The 21,455-nt window shown below is 48.9% G+C and overlaps 4 protein-coding genes across 5 annotated transcripts in view; 2 read left to right on the top strand and 2 right to left on the bottom strand.

Annotated features, from left to right (window-relative positions):
- The window catches only part of ACSF2 (acyl-CoA synthetase family member 2), a 32,434-nt gene extending 27,266 nt beyond the window's left edge, over positions 1-5,168 (bottom strand). For both annotated transcript variants that reach the window (XR_014185523.1, XM_082067100.1), the window contains exons 1-2: positions 4,996-5,168; positions 364-559 (exon numbers count right to left, since the gene is read on the bottom strand). Coding sequence is in view for 1 of the 2 variants with exons in the window: in XM_082067100.1 (XP_081923226.1) it covers positions 364-559; positions 4,996-5,084 (285 nt within the window). In the remaining variant the exon portion in view is untranslated. The remainder of the gene's footprint in view (positions 1-363; positions 560-4,995) is intronic.
- A 2,077-nt stretch (positions 5,169-7,245) lies between these two features.
- LRRC59 (leucine rich repeat containing 59) lies at positions 7,246-11,639 on the top strand. The gene is made up of 7 exons (XM_082067104.1): positions 7,246-7,471; positions 7,916-7,975; positions 8,480-8,638; positions 8,962-9,066; positions 9,630-9,702; positions 10,147-10,320; positions 10,851-11,639. Exons 1-7 carry the CDS (start codon positions 7,367-7,369, stop codon positions 11,093-11,095), a joined length of 921 nt encoding a protein of 306 aa, XP_081923230.1. The 5' UTR covers positions 7,246-7,366; the 3' UTR covers positions 11,096-11,639.
- Positions 11,640-11,773: 134 nt separating this feature from the next.
- EME1 (essential meiotic structure-specific endonuclease 1) lies at positions 11,774-17,760 on the bottom strand. Its single transcript, XM_082067101.1, has 8 exons — positions 17,084-17,760; positions 16,874-17,001; positions 16,589-16,681; positions 16,036-16,157; positions 15,674-15,800; positions 15,035-15,147; positions 13,993-14,182; positions 11,774-13,624 (listed from the first exon to the last, which is right to left on the bottom strand). Exons 1-8 carry the CDS (start codon positions 17,718-17,720, stop codon positions 13,448-13,450), a joined length of 1,587 nt encoding a protein of 528 aa, XP_081923227.1. The 5' UTR covers positions 17,721-17,760; the 3' UTR covers positions 11,774-13,447.
- Positions 17,761-17,869: 109 nt separating this feature from the next.
- Positions 17,870-21,407, top strand: MRPL27 (mitochondrial ribosomal protein L27). The gene is made up of 4 exons (XM_082066935.1): positions 17,870-17,943; positions 19,615-19,737; positions 20,460-20,527; positions 20,987-21,407. Exons 1-4 carry the CDS (start codon positions 17,922-17,924, stop codon positions 21,191-21,193), a joined length of 420 nt encoding a protein of 139 aa, XP_081923061.1. The 5' UTR covers positions 17,870-17,921; the 3' UTR covers positions 21,194-21,407.
- The last annotated feature ends 48 nt before the right edge of the window (positions 21,408-21,455 follow it).

Below are 21,455 nucleotides of genomic sequence, written 5' to 3'. Positions count from 1 at the left end.
CTCTGACATAGTGACTAACGCAAGAGCTGGCGCCTGCTCCGGTGGAGAAAAACACCCTGAGTCAGCCTATAACTCATCAGATAAGAGTGACAATTTTAAGGTATGAAAGTTCACCCTGGGATACCTAGCACACACTTTATGCTTGTTGCTTCCTCCCTTTGATCTCGAGGACAAAGGCAGCACACGCCCATCAGGTGTTTGCTGGGGAGGTGTCATCAGCCACTGCTCAGGGACAGGGTGAAGATCCACATTGACACATCTCACTCCTGAGCTGAGCCATGAAACCATTTTCATTTCTCCATTGTGCCTGCTGCTGCCATTATCCTCCCGCCGGGCTCTCTGAGGAGCAAACCAAGCACTCACCTCCTCTCTGAACTGAGCGAACGTCTTCCGAACGCCATCTCGGTGGAAGACCAAGGCTTCACGGTCAGGAAACTGCTCGACAGTCTTATCGAGGCACTGGCTCACGGTTTTGGTGAGAAGGGGGATGTCCGAGGTCCCCTGGACATAGCTGCTGGTCAACCTGTGGGAGGCAGATGGTGCCCCTGTGTGCAGGGCCCTGCAAAACAGATGGAAAACAGTAGGAAAAAGCATTTTAGAATTATCAAGGTTTTCACTGAGCTCTGGTCAGCAGCAGAAAAGCAGCGACCTCGCCTCAAACCGCAGCTCCCGACCGTCCCAGCGCCGCAGCTCTTGCCTCGGTTTCTCTCTCCGGCTCCTCCTGCTCTGAGCCTCTCTCCACCCCAGCAGCCAGACCCCACCTTGGGCAGCCCTGCTTTCCCTGTCCCTCCTCACTCCTTCCCTGCATCCCCGTGTCCCAGTTCCTCCATCCCTCCTCAGGAGGTGACCAGGGAGGACAGGATGAGGTGACACTTGTGGGGTGCACAGTTCAGAGGCGATGCCCCAAGATTCACTGTATAACAGGGGGTTTCCCTGCCCTAGAGAGGAAAAACAGATCCGCCTCAACTCCCACTTTCCACATTCATTGCGGAATCAATATTCTGCAAAGACTTGCTGCTATTTACTGTAAAAAAAATTGTTTTTCTGCCCATGAGAAATAAAACCTAGCATGAAGCTACTTTCTCTACAGGGTGGAGTTCAGCCTCGAGATAAGCACAAAGAAAGAGTTTATATTCCAGAAGGAGTTTTGCTCTGAAAGCTGAGTGAATGGCCTGACCCTCTTTCCCCATAGCTTTTCAGCAGGTGGAGGGTTGTGCAACTCCCACGGCCCCTGTTCTGCCGTCCCTCCTAGAAGAGCTGTTGAGCAGCTCATATCAGAGCTGTAAGGGCTGCCTCAGCAGGGAGGACAATGCTAAACAGAACTTTCTTTTAGTGTTTGAAAGCTCCTGGGCAAGGCATATGCATAAAGTGGGAGATGAAAGAAAGCTCTACAGAAAACAAAAAGGCTTTATAAAGATAGGTGATATAAAGGAAAGGCTGCAAAAGCTCTAACCCAAGGGAAGGACAAACACCCTGGGAAAGCAGCAAAAGCCACTGCAGCCAGCGTTACAGCCACTCACTGTTTGAAACTGTGACCGGATAAGCGGCCTCAGACAAGCAGCTCCTGCCGCTCACGTGGGCAGGCAAGGAAACCACAGACCATTTGCAAAAAGCATTAAATGGAGACAATAGCGCTCGCATCTCTCTACAGCCAAGTCGCCTCCATTTTCCGCAGAGCCTGTCCCTAAATGCTCCACGTTTCTCTGCTGGCTGAGGCACAGACACGTCCCCACTTGCTCCCGCAGCCCGGGAAGGGCTGGAACTGCCAGAGAGCAGCGGCTGACCTGGTTGCACAAGAGAACTTTCCCCAAGCACCATGTCGGGGTCACTGGGAGCCCAGCAGGCTCAGCACTGGGCGGGAGCAAGTGAACAGAAGCATTTCATGTAGCGCACGGTTCCTCTGGGGACAGCACCCAGAGAAGTAATTGGTTAAAAAGTGGGTCTGACACATTATTTTGTCATGTGATTGAAAGACAAAAAGCAAAACCCCACCACAAAAGAAGACTGGAGAAGGGAGGAAAAATTATCAGAATACTCAGATTGTGACAAAATTCAATCACAATCCAAAACGTCCAACTGACACAGCGCCCCGCTCTCTTCAGGAAGCACTTGCACAACCCCGCGTTGCTAAGAGGGTGGTATTTTCTACTGTCATGTCTTGGCAAAGCCCTAGGCAGACCAGAATTTCTGGTCTTACTCTCCCATTTTCTTTTTTCAGGGCCTGAAGAGTCAAAGGATTTCACTGGAATTTTCACACTAAATGCAAGAAGTTGCAAAGCCAAGCAAAGTGACAGTTCCACCTCCTGCTTTCACAGCTACGGCTTCTTCCCTTCCCCAAGGCATGGGGATGAGAGAGCAAAGAGCAATAAAATGTCTTTATGAAGCACTGCCCTCCAAAACACTGTGAAAGTACTGGTTTTCCCTCACTGTGTGAAAACACGCCCAGCTTGCTCTCAAAGGTCCCAAACATGCACACTGCCCCATGAAAGCATCTCATGCTCATAACCCAGAGTCACTAACTCCTCTCAAAGTGTCTGCTCGCATGGTTCCCTCAAATACATTAAGGAAAGCAAAATTCACAGCTGCCATCCATGTGAGCTCCCTGAATCCTGGTCTGATGCTCCCGTGTGCTTCAGCATTTCTACACCACTTATCTCCTGTCCATGGCAAGAGGGAAGGGTGTGGGATAAAACAGGCTGCTGGAAGTACTGCGGGGCAAGAATGGAAGGAATAACAGAGATAAATGACACATCCATTAGCAGAAGCAGCATGCTGGAAAGAACGTGGGGTCAGTCTGTAGCCAACAGCAAGTGTACACATCTGATCTGAAAGAATGTATCGAGAGACTGCTACAAAGAAAGGGTCCAAAGGGTTTACAAATATTATTTTTGTTCAACTTTGTTACAGAAAACAAGTAATTCGCTTTCCACCTCTCCCTATGAAGCACCTGACACTGCTGGAGATAAGACCAACGATCTGATATTGCAGCAGCTCTGATTTCCCTGACTCAGCCAGAGGAGAGTAAATAAAACCCCGCTCACTATTGGGTCTCAGCGTAGACTGTGAACACACAGCTCCTAGAGAGCAAATGCCTTCTGTGGGCAACGCATTCCAGCAACAAGGTGCCTGTGGTGCTGTAAACCAGCCAGCCCAGCCCTGCTGCAAAACTCCGTGACCCCGGAGCTCAGCAGCGCAACTGAATGGAGAAACATCTGAAACATCTCCCATCTCATGCAAAAGGCGGGCAAGCAGTTGAATGCAGGCAGAACCAAAAGCTCTCCTGCCCGATGGCAGCCAGCAGAAACCATCAGACTGAAGCACACACTCTCAACCAGTCCTAGGAGCAATTTGTATTTACCTCTGAATAGCCCCAACTAACGTTTTGTAGTTGTTGATACAAGATAACCAGCTTTGTTTTTCACATCTAGCTCCTTCAACAATCTCTATAGCAATTATCAGAAGGGACGAATGAATGGCAGAGCCATTGGCATAACCTCCCGTCCCCTGCACGCAAACACGCTCCAGCGGTGAGGGACACCGACCCGACCTGCCGGGCCGTCCCCTCTGCATGTGTGTGAAAGGCTTTGCCCTCCCAGGGCTTGGGACCTCTCCTGACCACAGGACACACGTTTGGAGAGGTTCCCAGACTCCACAGCCAGTTCCTTTGTTCATGGATGTCTACCAGGAGCTTCTGCCCCCAAAGCATGAGCTTTTGGGTCTTTTACATGACATAATTGCAATAAAAGGGTGGTGGAAGCTAACCCTGCTCTGCTCTGTCCTTACCTCTTCTTCGGTCTTTAAAACAACCCTGTTGACTAAAGAGTTAAGTAGGTTCTGATTACTTATTTTCTTTGTTTTGGTTTGAGGAAGGAACAAGTCCCCAGAGCTTTCAGACTTCTACTACAGCAGACTCTGGTTACAATGTCCACTCTGCACTCTTCCTGCCAAATGAATAAATACTGCTTAATGCGAGGAGCAGAATTTAATAAACTTTTAAATAAGATTACTGGGAACGGTTTATGCCTATAAATACACAGCTTTTTTTCTCCAAGTGCTTTGTGTTCCTGCCCCTCAGTTTCACTTCTGGGCTGGAGCCCAGACTGCAGTGAACTCTCTGTTCTGTTTCCCTTCTGAACACATTTCCTAAAAAGAGATTCCCAGACTGAAATCTTCACTTCAGCCATCTTGTTCCTAATCTCAACACAGCTGAAAAGAAACACCCGGATCCCATGTGTGGAAGAACAAGGGCTGCTCCCCACAGTTCTTGGGGAGTCGCTCCCTGGCAGTCACACCTTCCGGTGAGTATTAAGCTCTGAATCTCTGCTAATCCTTCAAAGCCTTTCCCAATGCCAGTTACTGCAGTCAGAATGGAGCTGCTGCACAAAGAAAGTTCAGCCCTAGGGACAGGTTTACATCTCTCCACATGCTAGACAGGACTCATCCTTGGCCCCGGACCCTTCCCAGACCTGGTGGTCAGACCCAGGGGATGCAACCACTTTAGAAGGGTTTTAGGGAAGCCAAGCGACAACAACATACACTGAGAATGAAACCTCCAGCTGAACCTGCCCTCTTTGCATGCAGACACCCCATGGCTCTGCAGCAGCCCCTGCCCCATCACACACAGCCTCCATCCCCTAGAGCCCCCAGCCCTGTCCCTACAGCCCCCCCATCCCCTCTTGCCTGTGGTCCCCCATGCCCTATATCCCCCCATGCCTTCCATCCCCTCTCACCCACAACCCACCATCCCCTACAGCAGCTCAACACCTAGAGTCCCCCATCCCCTCTCACCCACAGCCTCTCGTCCCCACAGCCCTCTACCCCTATAGCACTCATTCCCTCTCCCCACCAGCCCTCTGTCCCCTATAGCTCACATACTCAGTCCCCACAACCTTCCATCCCCTATAGCCCACCCCCGCTGTCTCCTCTCCCTCCCCTCCAGCCCGCCCCTCTGTTGTCGCAGCCCCGTCGCCCCCAGTCCCCTCCTCCCGGCCCTACCTGCCCGGGGGGTCTCCCTGCCGCCCGCCCGCCCGGTGCAGGAGGGGCAGCCCGCGGCGGGACAGCGCTGTCAGCCGTGCCGTGGCCATCCCTGCAGTGGCGGCGGCGGGAGCCGGGGGCCCGGGCCGGTCCGCCGCTCGGTGCGCGGGGGCGGTGCGGGGGCGGTTCGGCCCGCCCCGGGTTCCTCCAACGTGACGGGGACGCGGAGAGAGCGCCCGCCCTGCCCGGGCGGCGGGGGCGAGTTGGGACACTTGGCTCACACCGCACAACCCCGGCAGAACCCCAGCCGCCTCCCTGCACCTCCGTCCCCCTATCTCCCCCCTCCGCTATTGCTTTTTTCAAACTGCCCCATCAGCTTCTTTCTGCCGAATCCCAACCACCACTGCACCCCAAACAAGCCCCACACCCTGGCTGCCATGGTCTTTGGTACAACGCAGCCAACACCCCTTGCCTCCACTTTTCTCTATTGCTTAGTGCCTGAGCCTTTTGAGTCACTGATTGATTTCCAGCCCCATTCACTTAATGAGTTGTCACAGTTAGTAGCTCATTAACAGCTTTAAGCACTCCCTGGCTGCCCGTACCCTGCTACGGGTGGAAGGGGGTTTGTACTGCAGGAGCAGCGGTGTGCTCAGAGTTGTATAATCACAAAGTAAAAAAAAGAAAAGGTCTGTGATCCAAAAACCTCTCACCTTAAATAAAAATAAAGCTGACTTTCTGTCTGATCTTCCCACATTCCAATCAATAGCCTACAGGATTAATCCCGGTTAGGTATTAAACCAAGAATTATGCAGAAGTCAATGTAACCTTAACATTTGGGTATATTTTTTGGAAATTGTCAAAGCAAAGGCATCCCGAACCAGTAACACTTCACGCACCGTTGAGTAGGATATCATTTATTTCAAACAAAGATTTTAAAATCTGCCTTCAAGTTAATCACAAGTAAGTAGGTAAGTTTGTAACCAGTCCACACCCTCATTTCCTTCTGCTAAGAGCCAAAGACTCTTGGCCTCAGCCCGTAAGTGCAGATTTCGGTCTCTGCAGCACTGTGCAGACAAAGGCCTTTTCCAGCCATGCAGAGGGTCTTGCTCGGGGCCCCGCAAGCCGTCCAGGTTTTGCCCCCAGGAGCAGGACTGTACATGGTGGGGAAGGGGAGCTGGGGCTGTGTGCTGCGCGGCACCTCCCGAGAGCCCCTCGCTGCCGCAGGGTAACGCGGGGCTCAGGCAGTCAGTTGCCTCCCTTGGTGTCCGTGCTGGGAGATCTGGCAACGTGAGGGTTCCTCACCTGGAAGCTGGTTGTCCTCTGGTCCTTCCTCACCCTCCAAACCTTGTTGTGAAAAGCTGAGGGACAGGAGAGGTTCTTGCACGACTAGACATCTCTTTTCTCAAATGTAATCTCAGCTCAGCTTTGGAGGAACAACAACCTGCTCCAATAAACTTCTACAGTCTCCTGCATGAGAGCACATGAATCTCAGGCTGATTTTGTTATACTCTCTACAAGGCAAATCCTTGTTTGCTGTTTTGGGGTGGCTTTGCACAGAGACTCCTGTGGTCTCGGTTACCTCTGTGCTGAGCTAACACAGATCTTGTGGTGTTGGGAGAGACCTACTGGCAGCTTAAAATCTCACCAAAGCACCCATGGGAGACATGTGCTGGAATAGTTAAAACACCTTTGTGAGGTCCTGTACATCACAATTTGCTTTCCAGGTTAGTACTCTCTGTAGTCCCATTACTGCGTAATACTAATTTTGTTCTGCCCCAGGCTCCTTTTCTCTTTCCATCTCTTTCTCCTCAGCAGGTCTGTTGAGACAAGAGAATGTTCTGCTTGTGCAGCGCTGGAGCGTTGGCTCAAAGCAGGGACATTGACTGCACGTCGTGAAGAGAAACATCTCGGTACACAGCCCAGCGAAGAGTGAATTCACCACTCTCACTGCAGAGCCTGCGAGGAGACTGAAGCGGCAGTGACTGCCCTTGTAAAACGAGGTACGGATTGCTCGGTTTCTGTGCTTATATTTGGATTATTAGTCATTAAACGGCTGTTTTATCGTGGGGTGCTGCGTGCCCCGTGAAGCGAACGATGGGGCGGTGATGGGGTGACAGATCTCCTTCCCCTAGCTGGACGGTTTCACGGTGAAGGCCACTGACCGAACTTCTGCCAGGCCGGCGGGGGAGGCGGGGCTGCGCTCGGGGGTGTCCGGAGCGGTACCGGTGCCCCGGTGCCCCGGGCTGTGCTCCGCTCCGGGCCGGCAGGGGGAGCGCTCGGCCCCGTGCGGACGTGGACGCGGAAGTGGGTGGCGGAGCCGTGGCCGAGCCGCCCCCGCCCGCACCGGCTCCGGTTTGCTCGGCTCCCGGAGGACCCGCCGGTACGAGCAGCCATGTCCCGGGGTGGCGGGAAGGGGCTGAGCCTGAAGGACAAGCTGGACGGTAACGAGCTGGACCTGAGCCTCTGCGACCTGAACGAGGTGCCGGTCCGGGAGCTGGTGAGTGTCCGGTCCGGCCCGCCCGGCGGGGACGGGACCGCAGCCCCGGGGAGCGGCTCTGCCAGCTCGGTCCCTGGGAAGGGGCCGCGCAGCGGGGTGCAGATGTGGGCAGGGGAGCCAGATGTGCGCGGGGCGGGAGGTGGGGGGGGGGCAGATGTGCTGGAGGTGCGGGTGAGCCCGCCCGCACATATTTCAAACAGCAGCGAGGGGGGTTGAGTGTGCTGTCGGCCGAGCAGCTCCCGCTGCTCACATCTATTCCGCGATAAGTAACTGCCCTGAGCCCCAGAAATCGATCCAGGTCTGACGTGGTGACCTCGGAGGCAGCCGAGTGGGGGGACGGACGGACTGACGTGGGAGAAACCGCAGAGGGTGAAGCAAAACTGGCAGGTGTCAGAGGGTAGGGGTGTACCTCGGTGGTGATTTAGTGCTTTGTTTCTCTTTCAGGCCGCTCTTCCAAAAGCTACTATATTGGATTTGTCCTGTAACAACCTCATTTCCTTGCCGGTAAGGTGATAGAGGGAGATGAACTGCTGGGAAATCTTTAGAAAAGATAACGAGAGGTTCAGGAGAGGTTCACCGGGAGGTTTGGAACTGGCACCTTCCCCGTTCTGGAGTGGCTGGATGACTCTGCTGGCACTGACGGGTACTGGTGGGTGGTTTTGGCTAAGGCACGAGAGAAAAGGGTTGCGGTGCGTGAAGGATGCAGCATCCTCCTGCCAGAGGATCCCCATGTGAATACAGACCAGTTTGATCAGCAGTGGAGACCGGGGGTTGTGTCTGTGTTACTGCCATACACCACCTTGTCAGTCTGTCTGTCTTATCTAGCCCACTGTTTTCCACCTCCATCTTCCGAGGCAGAGGGGGAGTGATTTTCCTCCATCACAGGTCTGTAGCAAGTTAAGGATTTCTGGCTTATGTAAGGCACAGGCTATCTCCACGTACTCCTCACTGAGGTTCCTCCATACAGGTGCTGACAAGCTTTTTCTGCTCTTTGGGTTTGGTTTTTAGTCAGACTTCTGCAGTTTGATGCATCTGGTGAAACTGGATTTGAGTAAAAATCGGCTTCAACAGCTGCCCTTAGACTTCGGCCGCCTGGTCAATCTGCAGCACCTGGACCTTCTGAACAACCGTTTAGTGACCCTGCCAGTCAGCTTTGCACAGCTCAAGGTAAAACTGATTGCTGGGCAGTTACGTAAAGCTTTGGGATGCAGCCCAGGGTCTTGTGATCCATCTCAAGTTGATTTCTCTGGTAAAGCATCCATCCTGCTGACTACCCATTCCAGAATTCAGCTGGCTCTGCACCACAGCCCAGTGGAAATTATCTCACAGCTACTAAAAATGCCTCTGCTCAAGCTCTCTGCTTGTCTTACTTACCTGTTTCATTCATGTGAAAACTAAGTAATTCTTTGCTTCTGCTTTGGATCTCTTAAAAAAACAATCACAACGCTGCTGTGCTCTTACAGCCTCCCCTTTATCTTTCCTTTCTGCAGAATCTGAAGTGGCTGGATCTGAAGGACAATCCCCTGGATCCTGTCCTAGCTAAAGTAGCAGGAGACTGTCTGGATGAGAAGCAGTGTAAACAGGCTGCTGTCAAGGTAAGGAATCTGCTTTTATTATTTTTTTTCTTTTCTTACTTCACTTTATTGGTGGTGGTTCTTTGTGCTTTGCAAGCTGCGCAGCTGCTGCAGCAGTTTGAACTTTCTTCTGCCAGTGAGGTGCAGATTCACTGCTCTGATCTCACCATTTCTGTGCCTGTAGAGAGCAAACACAGGGCTGAGTAGGATCCTCTTCCGTAGTGGAGTTGGTTGCCAAGGAAGAGGAGGCATAATCAGACAAAACAATCCATGTCTAGGCTTATAGTGTAAAAATGTCTGGAGAAGCTCTGAGAAATGATAGGCTTACATAAAACAAAGTGTTATGTGATTTTCTGGATCAGCTAACTAGTTTGGCACGCTTGTTTTTTAACGGAAAGATCTGTTTCTTAACTGCAAAGATCTGTATGGGAAGGTGCGGGCTCTCTTCAGAGCCATACGTGTCAGGGTGAGCTGGGGTTGGGGACAGCCAACTGTCCCCTGCTCCGCTCTGGCTGTTCTGATTTGAGCTGAGCCTGGAACCAGCCTCCTGCAGAGACCTCAGGTTGTGTTCTTGGACCTTGCAGGTTCTGCAGCACATGAAAGCCATCCAGTCTGAGCAGGACCGACAACGGCAACGGAAGCTACAGGCAGAGCGAGGTAAGCACAAAAACCCTCATGCGCTGTCTGCTGAGGAGTGATCCTGACCTCTCTTACTCACCCAAACATACTGATTGCCATCTAACAGATGGCAATCTAAAAAATACTTGTAACTATCAAAATCCTGAGGACTCCAGGAGTAGCAAGGTAGAAGGGCCAGAGAGAGAAAGATGACTAGGGGGGTAGCTGTGTGATTTCTTGCCTGAATAAGTTAGATCTCTAGATGGAATATGCTATAGGTTACCTATAAATATATGAAGGAAGAGCACAGGATTGTTTTAAGGGAAACCTAATTCTGAAGGAGCAAAATACAACATATGTAATATAGAAAAAAAAAAAAGTATAGTTATTTGTTAATAACAGGGAACAGATAAGCAGGTAATAAGGAAGGCGGCAATGACAACCCTTTACATAAAAGGAAATAAACTTCCTATTAATTCCCAGAAATGGAGAAGAAGCGTGAAGCAGAACAGCGAGCAAAGGAGGCTCAAGAGAGGGAACTGAGGAAGCGAGAGAAGGCGGAAGAAAAGGAACGCAGAAGACGGGAGTATGATGCTCAGAAAGCTGCAAAACAGGAGATGGAAAAGAAAACTAAAAAAGAAAATGTGCAGACCCGAAGTAAGTAGTATCCATTGTGGGTGGGATTGCATCAGATTTCATCATCACATTTTGATGCTGCCAGGTTTACTTTTATGCTGTCCAGGTATTGAGGGAGGGTTGGAGCTGGGGGGGAAACCTGTAGGACTTCTAAGAAGCTCAACTGCTTTACCCTTTGCCCTGTCATCTGTGTTCTCGATGAGCTGCTGACCTACAAGATTCAGAAGGTTCTTCAGCTGCTCCTACAGAGAACTACCCTCCACTCATTTATTTTTAAATGTACTGAACTATATGTGCAAAAATCTTGTGCAGCACAGTGGTGCTTTACACCCTGTTCACTGCTGCCCAGGAAACAAAATCTGAAGCTTTTCATCCTAAATTAGTAGATCCTGTGCACCTATTTATTAACCAGAGTTAAGCAATGAAAATTCACGACAAAAGACAACTGCAGCACAGGCTAAGGTATCTTACCTGAACAGCTTGTTTCGGAATGTAGATTTAAAGATATTTGATTAATTCCTCATGTTCTCTGTCTTGTAAATGTGTTCCAGAGCCTGCCTCCAGCTCTCGTCCCCCTCCGCCACCCCGGCACAAGCACTCCTGGTCGCGGTCGGTGCTGCGGGTCCTGCTCTTTGCACTGTTCTGCGTCCTCTGCACGTTGGCCGCTTGCAAGCTGACGGAGCTGCGACGCCAACCCCTGTGCATCAGCGTGAACACCCTCTACGAGGACGTCTTAGCCGCTCTGCAAAACCACAAAACCCTGCAAAATCTGCTACAGCAGAACTCACAGCAGTGATTGTCCCGGACGGGCATTTGCTTCGTCAGCATCTCCCTCCACCATCTACGCAGCCAGAATTCCTATGGAATTGCGTTCTGATGAAACTGCTTTTAATCTGTCAGCAGTGAGTTGCTGGTCCACTCCCCCCAGAGCAGTTATTGTTCAGATCATCTTTGCTGTGCATGTTTCACAGTCGGCCTGTAACTCCCATTATTTGCCCACGGTAACCTAAACTAGTTAACCCCTCTTGCCTCCAAGGGATGTTTAAATTGGGAGATACAGCAAACTGCCGATCTATAGGAGTGAAAAACAACCTATGCATTATCTGGGTAGCTATAGCTCTACCCTGGAGGTAGGAGGTTTTTAATACATATCCATTCCTTGCTTTCATTTCTATATGTGCTAAAATCGGTGGTATGGCTGTATGGGAATAATACACTAAGGCCTATTCCAGGACCAACAACAGGTGTGTAGGATGGCTGCGCAGCTGCGGGTTGGGGCAAAGAAGCTGATGTACTATTGAAAGGAGCTTAAAATTTTCAATACAACAGTTTTCGCAGCAGTTTGTCTGAACTGGTTATGTTGTTAATCCAGTTTTAGTTTGAATTAGGTCTTCTAAGAAACAGCTAAAAATTATTTCTGAGTATATACAGTAATGATTTCCGAGTACATTTATTTTAACCAGCTAGTGCCAACAAAGCGGTGAGTTGACTGCCTGTTGCAGGCTGCAGTGGTGGCAGTGGGTGGCACTGCAGGCTGAGGCGGGAAGGGAAGGGCTTCACCTTGGGGTGTCAGGAAGCCTGGGAGGTTTGGTGGTTTGCAACTAGACGAGAAAACTCACCTCTGCAAAAGCCCATGAATTATTTATAATTTTCTTGCAGAGAAAACCAAACAGAAGTTTGTTGTAGCCTTAAGGGCTTTGACAGCACTAAAATGAAGTGCAAACACACACAGTAAGTGCAGGTTTCAGAGAATACCCATGCTACAGGCTCCACTGAGACTTGGCTACATTAGTCACCAGAACAGCTCCCTCCCTTCTAATACCTGGAATTATTGCTGATGAGAGCAGTGCCATGAGGAAATAATCTATAGCATTTCACAGCAAGGTCAGCATTGGAGCAGCAAGCCTTCACTTTTTTGTAACCTAACGATAAGACTGTGATTCCCCAAGTACCACACAAAAAAAAGTAACAGCATGAATATCAGGGAAAAGGCAGGAAAGGTGGCCTGTCTCTGGCTTAGCAGTACATATGTTTTCTAAGCTTCCTTGAAACAGCTTTAGGCTTCACTTCTGGTATCTAACTCATCACGTTTCTCAAAAAAAAGGTCCTTGCTTACTATCCAGACATGTTCAGAAACACAAGCGCCACTCCAAGTGACATTTCCTCCCTGCAGCCATCCCTGCTGGCACCTGGCAGGACTCTGCTGCTTTGCTGTCAAGGTGAGCGCTGCTGAAGTTTGCAAACACCAGGCTAGCAGGTTTGATCAGTTGAGGTGAGAAGCGCCGCTGGCCAGGCCGGGGCTCCTGCGGAATCCCTGGAGGTAGGGTGGTGGGTAGGCAGTTCTTCACTTGAGGCAGCACGGTTCCAAATAGGAACACCCACACGCTGGGCAGTTTAATTCACTCGCAGCACTCATCTCAGTAAGTGCTGCTGTCACACGAGATCTCAACCGTCCTCATGTGCACACAAGTGCTAATTAATGGCTTCACGGACAGGCAAGTATGTTCTCCAATCTAATTAAAAGAAAGCATTTTCTGCCAACTGTTTAGACCTTGTAATTCCAGCGCATATAATCAGATTTCAAGACCCTCCATAGATTAAGCCGTCTGGAGACTGAATCAGGGCAGCCTAAATTTATAGCTGAAAATTAGTCTTACTCACTCCCATCTGCTGCAGCGGAAAACAGACTATTTTGTGAGGTAAAGTTCTTCCACCTCACCAGAGCAGGTGCTGGGGAGGCAGCACCATGTTGCTTTAACATTCAGACTTTTCACACAGAGAACTACTTGCAATTTAGGAGAGCAGTAGCAAGTATGCTTTTCAACAGATGACATACCTGTCTATACTCAAGATGGCACGTTAAAAAACAAAGATCATTATTATTATTCAAAAATATTTATTTCTATGACGACAAAAGGAACTATCAGTACTGTAAGCCATGTCTAAGTCATGCTCTAATGGAAGATGTTCACCATCTTCTGTAAACTCCAGCCACTGAGCAATTTTATCCAACTTTCTTCTGCTGAAGTCTAAATATGTTTTAAGTCTTTAAGCTAGGATCAATGATTGTTTGTTATCTAAGCACTTCATCTCAGGAGGAAGCTGAGTGCTTAAACCAAGGAAGCAGGAATATCCTCATTCCTCAGGGCTACCCCATGAAATCCAAATAGAGATCAGGGTCATCAGAAGTCATCTGCAGATAGATTCGTCGGGAGAGCTCTGGTCCAATCCGCCGGGAGGTGGCTGTCACACCCTCTCCACGATGTACGGGGATATTAGCCAGCATGTTTTCTCGCTCGTGCTCCGAGGAGCATCTGCTATAGGCCTAAGAACAACACAAAGGAACGACGGTATCAGCCATTTGCATCCAATGCTCAGAAAACCCAAAATAATCAAAGCTATGCATCCGTGACTGCTCTACCCTCACACAATACGTGCTAATTTTTCACTGGGTCTCTCCCCAGACCTCATCTGTGAGCTCAGAGGCTGATGCACAACCAGTGCTGCTCCCTCAGCAGTCTGCTCTGCAAAGCCAAAGCAATGGGTGCAAAGGAATCGGTTCCTTCACTACTTTACTGAATAGCTCATACAGAATCATTGCGTCAAATTAACTACCAATTAAATGCTTTCTGTAGCTCCTTATACCAGTTGCCTGTCCACACACAGTGCTCAGTATTCCTGAGGTGTCCTCACCTGGACCAGTAGCTGAGGAGAAGGGTAGACAGACACAACAGCATCAGCCATCTCAAGGCTGACACGATTAAACTGCTGTATCTGCCTCTTCCAAACTTCGAAGAGACCCTTTCCGGAACGATCCACTCTCACCCCTCCGCACCACCGCTTATCCAAGTAGAAAGAGAAGTCTGTCTTCTCCCGCTCTCTCCTAGGGAAAAGAAAGAATGGGAAAGCAAATGAGACAACGAGGCTATGACAAAAACCCTATTCCTGACTCTGGCTATGTGCCAACAGATGCATTTCTCACTCCATGCTCTTAGAGACACCACTGGCATCAAAGTAAATGCTAAAAATTTGACCCTATTTTCTTTACACGTAGTAACAATTTCCTTGTTTAAGACTCGTTCCTACTGAAAAAGGAAAATAAACAATCCTGTACTTGGCAGCAATTCTGACACAAGGCAACACACGTACAAAGTGGTAAACAAGAATTCACCTTCCAACTGTCAATCACAATAAACCACTTCTACATGTAATTTTTAACGGCATCTTATCTCTTCTCATGGCTGAGACGTAAAACGCAGCAGCTGCTGTGACAGGAACACTCAGATTGTGTGAGACTGCACAAGATGGCTTTCTCAGCTATCACTGTGCAACACGCTGTGCTCCTTCCTGATCAATGAAGGCAGCTAAACGGCTCATCCTCAATAATGTCTCTCTTGGTTACCTACTGGAGAAGAAAAGCTGGTTCTGTAGGAGCCCAACCCTACTTGTGTTCCCTTCCCACTCCTAAAATCAGACTGAGAACAAGAGCTTTGCCTGACATCAATATTTCAATGCAAAATAAGGGCCTGTGCTCACCCCTCCCCTGGCAGGACACCAGTTTCTGAGAACTAACACTGCACTGAAGGAGCTGCATTAGCAGCTGCTCTGTGTTTCCAGTTCCTTTAAAAATCTTTATGCTGGGTCACACCAATGCACAGCTGCGTACCTGCTGTTCCCTCCCAGTAATCATGGAAGTGCAGCCTCTCCAAAAAGGATGTGACCAAACCTTACTCACCTGAACGGTGCTTCAGCTACAGCTTTTGTCAACATAGTTGCAAATTCTCCAAGCTCCTCGCAGCTCTCAAAAGTGTTGACTTGGATTTTGGACAGCTGCAGATCCACCAAGGCCTGTAATCATTAGAAACAACAAATGGAACAATTGATCTTCTCCCATCAAACCCTACTCTTGTCTGAAACAAAAAAGGGACCGCAACATCTTGCTATAGGACAAGAACATCCACTCTCTACCCAATTTGGGAACAGTTTAAGGCACTGAAGAACTTAGGGGTAGCCTGGCTCCTGCCAGTTAATACCAGTTTAGCACGATTTCAGCTGCTGCAGCTCCTCAGTGCCAGGTTTTCGTTACACACTGCACATCCAGGCCAGAGCAGCACTGACGTGCTTCACCAGCAGGACACAAAGGGTGAGAGATGCTATCAGGGATCAATATTTCACTGTCCAAGATCAGTGAACAAGACATGTCAGTCCGTGGGAGAGCAGGTATGTTCCCAGCAGTGGGAAACTGACCCCACAGAGCTCTGTCCACAGACACATGGGCTGAATTCCCCCATCCAAGTATGTGACAACTTGGTCAAATGTTCAAACAATGGTGGACAAGAGATCATGGCTGCAGGCCTGTTCTGAAGGTACTCACTTCTTCCACGTCCAATCTGGTTATCTCCAGGCCAGAATCCTTAACTTGCTTTTTTCTCCGTTTTCCCTGTTCCTCTTCTTGGTTTCCACCTGCTGCTGCTTGTCGCGGCCTCTTTTTTGACTGAACTCTGAGAGACACAAGAAGAGTAAAATAAAAAGAAGTTCATGCCCTTCCATGGGTATTTCCCATTGGTTACTGTGTGACAGGCTGGGGGAACTTTCACTTCTGTTTCTACGTAACAAATGGTGAAGCAGAACACCTCTTATGCTCCAGTCTTTCCTAGAAGGAATTAATGTAACCCTCTATGATATTTTGCAAGGCCAGAGACAACACAGAAACGTTTGGAGGGAAAAATGTTTAACCTGAAATAATTTTCTACTCCAACTACTTGCAGTGCCAGAATTTTCCCGGGCATTTTCTCCATCACACGAGCTACATAGCTCTGCAGAGTGTCCTTCTGTCCTTCTGTACAGCCCTGGGCACCCTGCAAAGACCAACAGAAACAAGGAGTTAAACCATTCTGAGGTACAAATGCAAGCACACCAACCTATGGCTCTGATTCCGCAGCTGAAAAAGTCTGTTCACAAAGCTCTTCAGGGGCAAGCAGGCAATACTTCGTCAGATATAAAGTTATGGCAGGAATAAATAAAAAAAATATAAATCCCGCTTGATCTGGCAATGTTACCTCTTCAAAAATCTGTGAAAAATTATAACCAGGAAGAAAAGCTTGTCAGAACTTCGCATTATACAGCCCCAGTGGTTTTGATCCATTAGTGGCTTCTAAAAACAGATTTCTGGTTTACTGGAACCACGGCTCCATCCCACATCAAAACCTTCCTGCCATGAAGAGGAATGACAAACACCACCTGTACAGCAAGGCACGTACAAGAGCACAGAAGTCATAAGCATTCTCACTTGTTTGTAGTTGTGAACCATGGACAAAAACTCCTCCAGGCGAAGCAGAACCAGGACATTTGGCTCTTCTGTCCATTCATCTCTGTCTTCCATCTATACAGGTATAAAAACAAACAGCCAGACCAACAGCATGTTTATAATTCATTCAAGCTGGTGCTCCCGCTCAGACCTCTGAGGCAGGGAGAAGATTAGAGAGTGTTTACTTAGATTGTTAAGTACAATTACTAGTGAGTGCAAATAACAGAGGAAAGAGAGGACACAAACATGGACATTTTGCTCACACACCTGAGATGACAGAGTCTTTCTCCTCCAGGAAACGCTGCAGGGAACAGCCTGACTCTCAACAACACAGGAATAATTCGCAGCCTGCAAAGCACTAAGGATCTGCCCACCACCTTCCACCTGTAAGAGAGCTGAAATCAGCACATGGGTCAGGCCTCCACAGCAAGAGTTGAGAGTCTACATAAAGCAGATGCAGGCTACGAGAACGAGTACCTGGATCTAGCACCACTGTGATGTATTTCTGGCACTCCCCCGGTCGCTGAGCTTTCAGCATCTTGGCAAGGGCCCTCTTCCTTTCTTTTTCCTGCTCCTGCTGCCTCCGCCGTGCTTCTCGCTCCTTCCTCCTCTGCCATGCAGCCTGGCAGATTGCCTCCCTCTCCTTCTGATTATATTTTGGATTCTTGGGAGAGGGGGATATTTCTGGGCTTGCTTCGCTTAGCAGGGGCCTGCTCGGTTGGTCTGCAGCGTCAGGTGGGCACAAGGAAAGCCTCTCAGAGCCACGCATGCCATTCTGGTCGCCACAAGACACGTCTCCAGGTGACATCAGGGCTTGGCTGCCAGGCACTAAGTCACGGTTGGTAGAAAATCCAGCTCTGCCTGCCGCATCCCCGGCGTCCAGCTGGGGAGGATTAAAAGCCGCCTCCCCCCTCCTCTTGATCCTCTCAGACAGAGGGACCTCCACCACCTCATCCTCCTCTTCGCTGCTCTCCACCACAACCACCCCCGGCTCGGGACGGGGAGACGAAGGCCGCTGGCGGCTCAACCCGCCGGATGGCGGCCGCAGAATGGAGGCTAAAGTGGGCAGCTCCTCCTCATCGCTCCCCTCAGACCCCGACTCCCCACCCGCCATTCCCGGAGGTGAAGCCGTGAAATAACTACAGGACCGGTGCCCGCCCTGAGGCGAAGCCCGCGCTCGCTGCGGATTGGCCCAAAGGCGCGCACGGGCGCGTGCGCGCGCGTTCGGACCAATCGCAGCCGCCCGCGCCCCCCCCAACCCGCGCTCCGCTCCGCCCCTTCCCTCCCGCCGGAAGAGGAAGTGGCGCTGAGGAAAATGGCGGCGCTGCGGCGGTTGTGTGAGTGTCCCCGGGGTCGAGGCCTTCGCCTTTACTTGTGGGTAAATGGGCGGGTTTCAGGTCCTGTCGCGGGAAGGGGTCCTCAGGAGGTTTATAGTGAGGCAGGGTCGGGTCTGAGGTGCTGAGGGCTTTGTCCCTTCTGGCCTCGAAAAACCGCAGGGTTGGGGGTTTCATCGTTGGAAAAAAACGTATCTATGCGAGACCAAACAGCGAGTTTGTGCAGTGCAATACTCAGGAGGCTTTAAAAATCCATTTTAAAAAATCTATAAGTGTTACAGGCAGAAATATTCTCGTGGCTTCTTTGGTGAGACATCGGAATTGTTTTTCCACTGATATCCAGTGTGACAAGTTACAAACTGTCTCAGTCATCTCTAAAGAACTGCTTTTCCCCACGTCTAATGCTCTGAGTTTGTTTTTTTTTTGTTTGTTTTTTGCTTAGCAAAGCTTCTTTCATGCAACACAAAATGTAACCCTGGAATCAGCCTGTTGGGATGTGGAGTTTTTTTTTGTTTGGTTTGTTTTTTGTTTTTGGGGGGGGTTATTTGGTTGGTTGGTTGAAGGTTTTTTTGTTTGTTGTTTTGTTTGTTTTTTAAATAAAAGCTACTTGGACTGTAACTTTCTATTATTTGCATATATGAAATTAACTCATGTTCACCTTCGCCTACTCTGTATTTTGTCAAGTCTCAGAACCTTTCCTTTACTTAATGTGTAAGCTCCTCAAATTAATGGTTCTTTGTGGAGCAATTACCCCTTTTTCAACCATATTTCTAGCTCACTGAGTATCTGTGATATTTTAATTAAGATTGAATTAATCCAGTGGTTTTACTCAGGATAAGGAAAGAAGAACGTTACAGTAACCACTCTTGTGTGCTAACCTGCTACTTGAGAGGTTGAACAGAGAGATTCAGAAAAATTTGCTTTGCTGCTAACTGCATGAAATGACAAACTGAAGAGATTTTTTTAAAAGAACTAATTATTTCTCTATCATTTTTAACAAGAGAAGCTCATAAGAGCTTGGCTTTCTTGATAAGAAAACCATCATGTTTTCTATCAGTGTCTATTTAAGGGAAAAACGTTTGTCGTATTATTAATATTTGGTGTTCCAGAGGCAATCAGTGTCTGTAACAACTGACTTTGTTTTTTTTCCTTGACTTGTCCTGGTTGTAATGCCAGGATTTGCACAAAATGCTTCAATTAGTATGTTCGGGATAGCAACTCTCTGTATGCTTATACATTGCCTGAATTGGAGTCTTCTCATTTTTAAGAATATTTCAAAATATTACTGTGTAAATAAATGCTGTTCAATCAAAAGGGAAACTGAAACAGAGATCACAACTTGTCTGTTCTTAAAGCAATATCAGGCCCATCCGCAGCATCTCTACCTCATCTTCCAAGGCCTTGCAGGCACAGGAATTTGAGCACATCCTTTAACGTCATTGCCAAGGGTTTTATTCCTCACTGGGCAGCAGCAGCACTTGAGATGTGGCCTCTTTTCAGGGGACAAATTATTATTTATCTTGGAAGCCGGGTTTTACGCCCCAGAACTTTCTGTTGGCTTTAATGTTAAGGCCTGTATTAACAGACAGCCTTCAAATCTGAACAAAAATAAAAGCCTGAGTATTGGGTTTTTTTCAGCTGACATTTTCTTTGTTGTTTTTGCTCCTACCCCAGTTTTAACCCCTCCTCAGACGAGCCTGGTTGCTGTCAGATGTGCCTCTAAGAAAAGTGGAGGCAGCTCAAAAAATTTAGGTGGCCGCAGCCCTGGGAAGCGGTATGGGTACAAAAAAGTTGAAGGTGGGTTTGAGTATCTGCTGAGTCCTGTTGGTGTTTTGTTGGGTTTTCACAGTTTCTCCCCTGGTCTGGGTGTCAGTAGTTGAGTGTTTCAGTAGGAGGTAGCCAGAGAAAAGAAAGAAAAAGGGAGATTGAGCAAAATCTCATGATCAAGGGTCACTGGTTGGGGGGGGGCGGGGTGAGTCAGCTTCCTCCAGATGGGCCTGCAAGCCGCCAGCCAAAACTGCCCACAAAACACGTACTTTGGTTCTGCCTCAGCCTCTCTGGAGCGCCGGGGGGAGGATACACTGCAGGACACCGCATCACGTCCGTGCACTTTCCCCCACGCTGTGCTGAAAAGACGGGCATTTTCCATGTTTACAAAGGGGAGAATTATGAGGCTTAGCAGAAGGCAAAGTACAGACTCTTGCAGCTGAGTGCTTCATAATTATTAGCTTTGCCAATGAAAACGTATCGACGTGAAGGGTAATAAAACAACCAGAAAATGCGTTGTACGCTAAAAGTAATCTTTTCAAAGACTGGAATTGCTTTTTGCCATTGTATCTCAATTGCCCTTTATTTCCTGCTAACAGCATTTTTGTTGAGATGCTTTTAGCATTTGAAGTAACTTTTCCTTAGAAAATTCCCACAGAAACCTGGGGTTTGTAAGTCCTGGAACCATTTGCATTCTGCCAGGGCTCTGGGGAGCTGTTTCTCTGCATTCTGACTCTGTCCCTCTGTTACAGGTGCATTTGTGCACGCTGGCAACATCTTGGCTACACAGCGGTTGATACGCTGGCATCCAGGGGCTCATGTAAGTTGTTTTTCCATTTCTTCCTTGATTCTCAAAAAAACAGCAGGCCCCAGCAGAGTCCTGTACTCAGCGCTGTCTCTCAAGCTAGTTTTTAACATTCTTCATTCTATTCTGTATAATCCTGAAACTGGGATCTTTACCTGGTATTTCTTAGCCACGGAGTCTGCTCAGAGTCACACCATAACAAGGAAAGGACTGGAAGTTACAGATGTCCCCAAACACATCTGTGACCTAACTGGGTTCTTGTGCTTCTGGGTAGAATCGGTCTCTCCTCCCTTGTCCTGAGCTCCCTAGTGTACCGATTGCTAAAAACAAACAGTGTGGGTTTCTTTTATTTTAAAATACAAAGCAACAGATGCTGTTGACGTCAGCCTATCAAATGAGGCAGACCAACAATCAGATCTGCTTCAGTGGTGAACTTCCAGCCTTCCCTTTCTAACCCTTCTCATCCTCTTCCAGGTGGGGATGGGCCGTAACAAGACGCTCTACGCCCTGGAAGACGGGATCGTCAGATACACCAAAGAGGTTTATATACCCCCACCCCGCAGCAGTGAGAGCCGGGAGGTGATCTGCCGCCTACCCAAAGGAGCGATTCTTTATAAGACCTTTATCAACGTTATCCCTACCACAGAAGTAGGAAGTTTTAAACTGGTCACCATGCTCTGAGCCTCCTGCATTGGCATGGGGACAGCTGGGATGGAGTGGCTGGGACATACTGCTCCAGCAGGACTGGCAGCGAGGACAGGAACATTCTCGCTCTGAAGATACCAGTTTAGGACTTTGTTTTCTTGCTCCTAAAGCACACTTGGGCAATGTCCAGGCACTGGGATCACTGTCTGGCCCTTGTGTTTAATAAATACTCTTGAAGGTCTTGACTGTTCATAGAACGTGTGACTTCTGTTCATTTAGTATCGAGCTGCCTTCTTCT

This window comes from Streptopelia decaocto (genome assembly GCF_964273445.1).
Source record: "Streptopelia decaocto genome assembly, chromosome: 16".
NCBI lineage: Eukaryota > Metazoa > Chordata > Aves > Columbiformes > Columbidae > Streptopelia > Streptopelia decaocto.
Note: the sequence above shows the minus strand (reverse complement) of the source record. Positions and strands in the feature narration are given on the sequence as shown.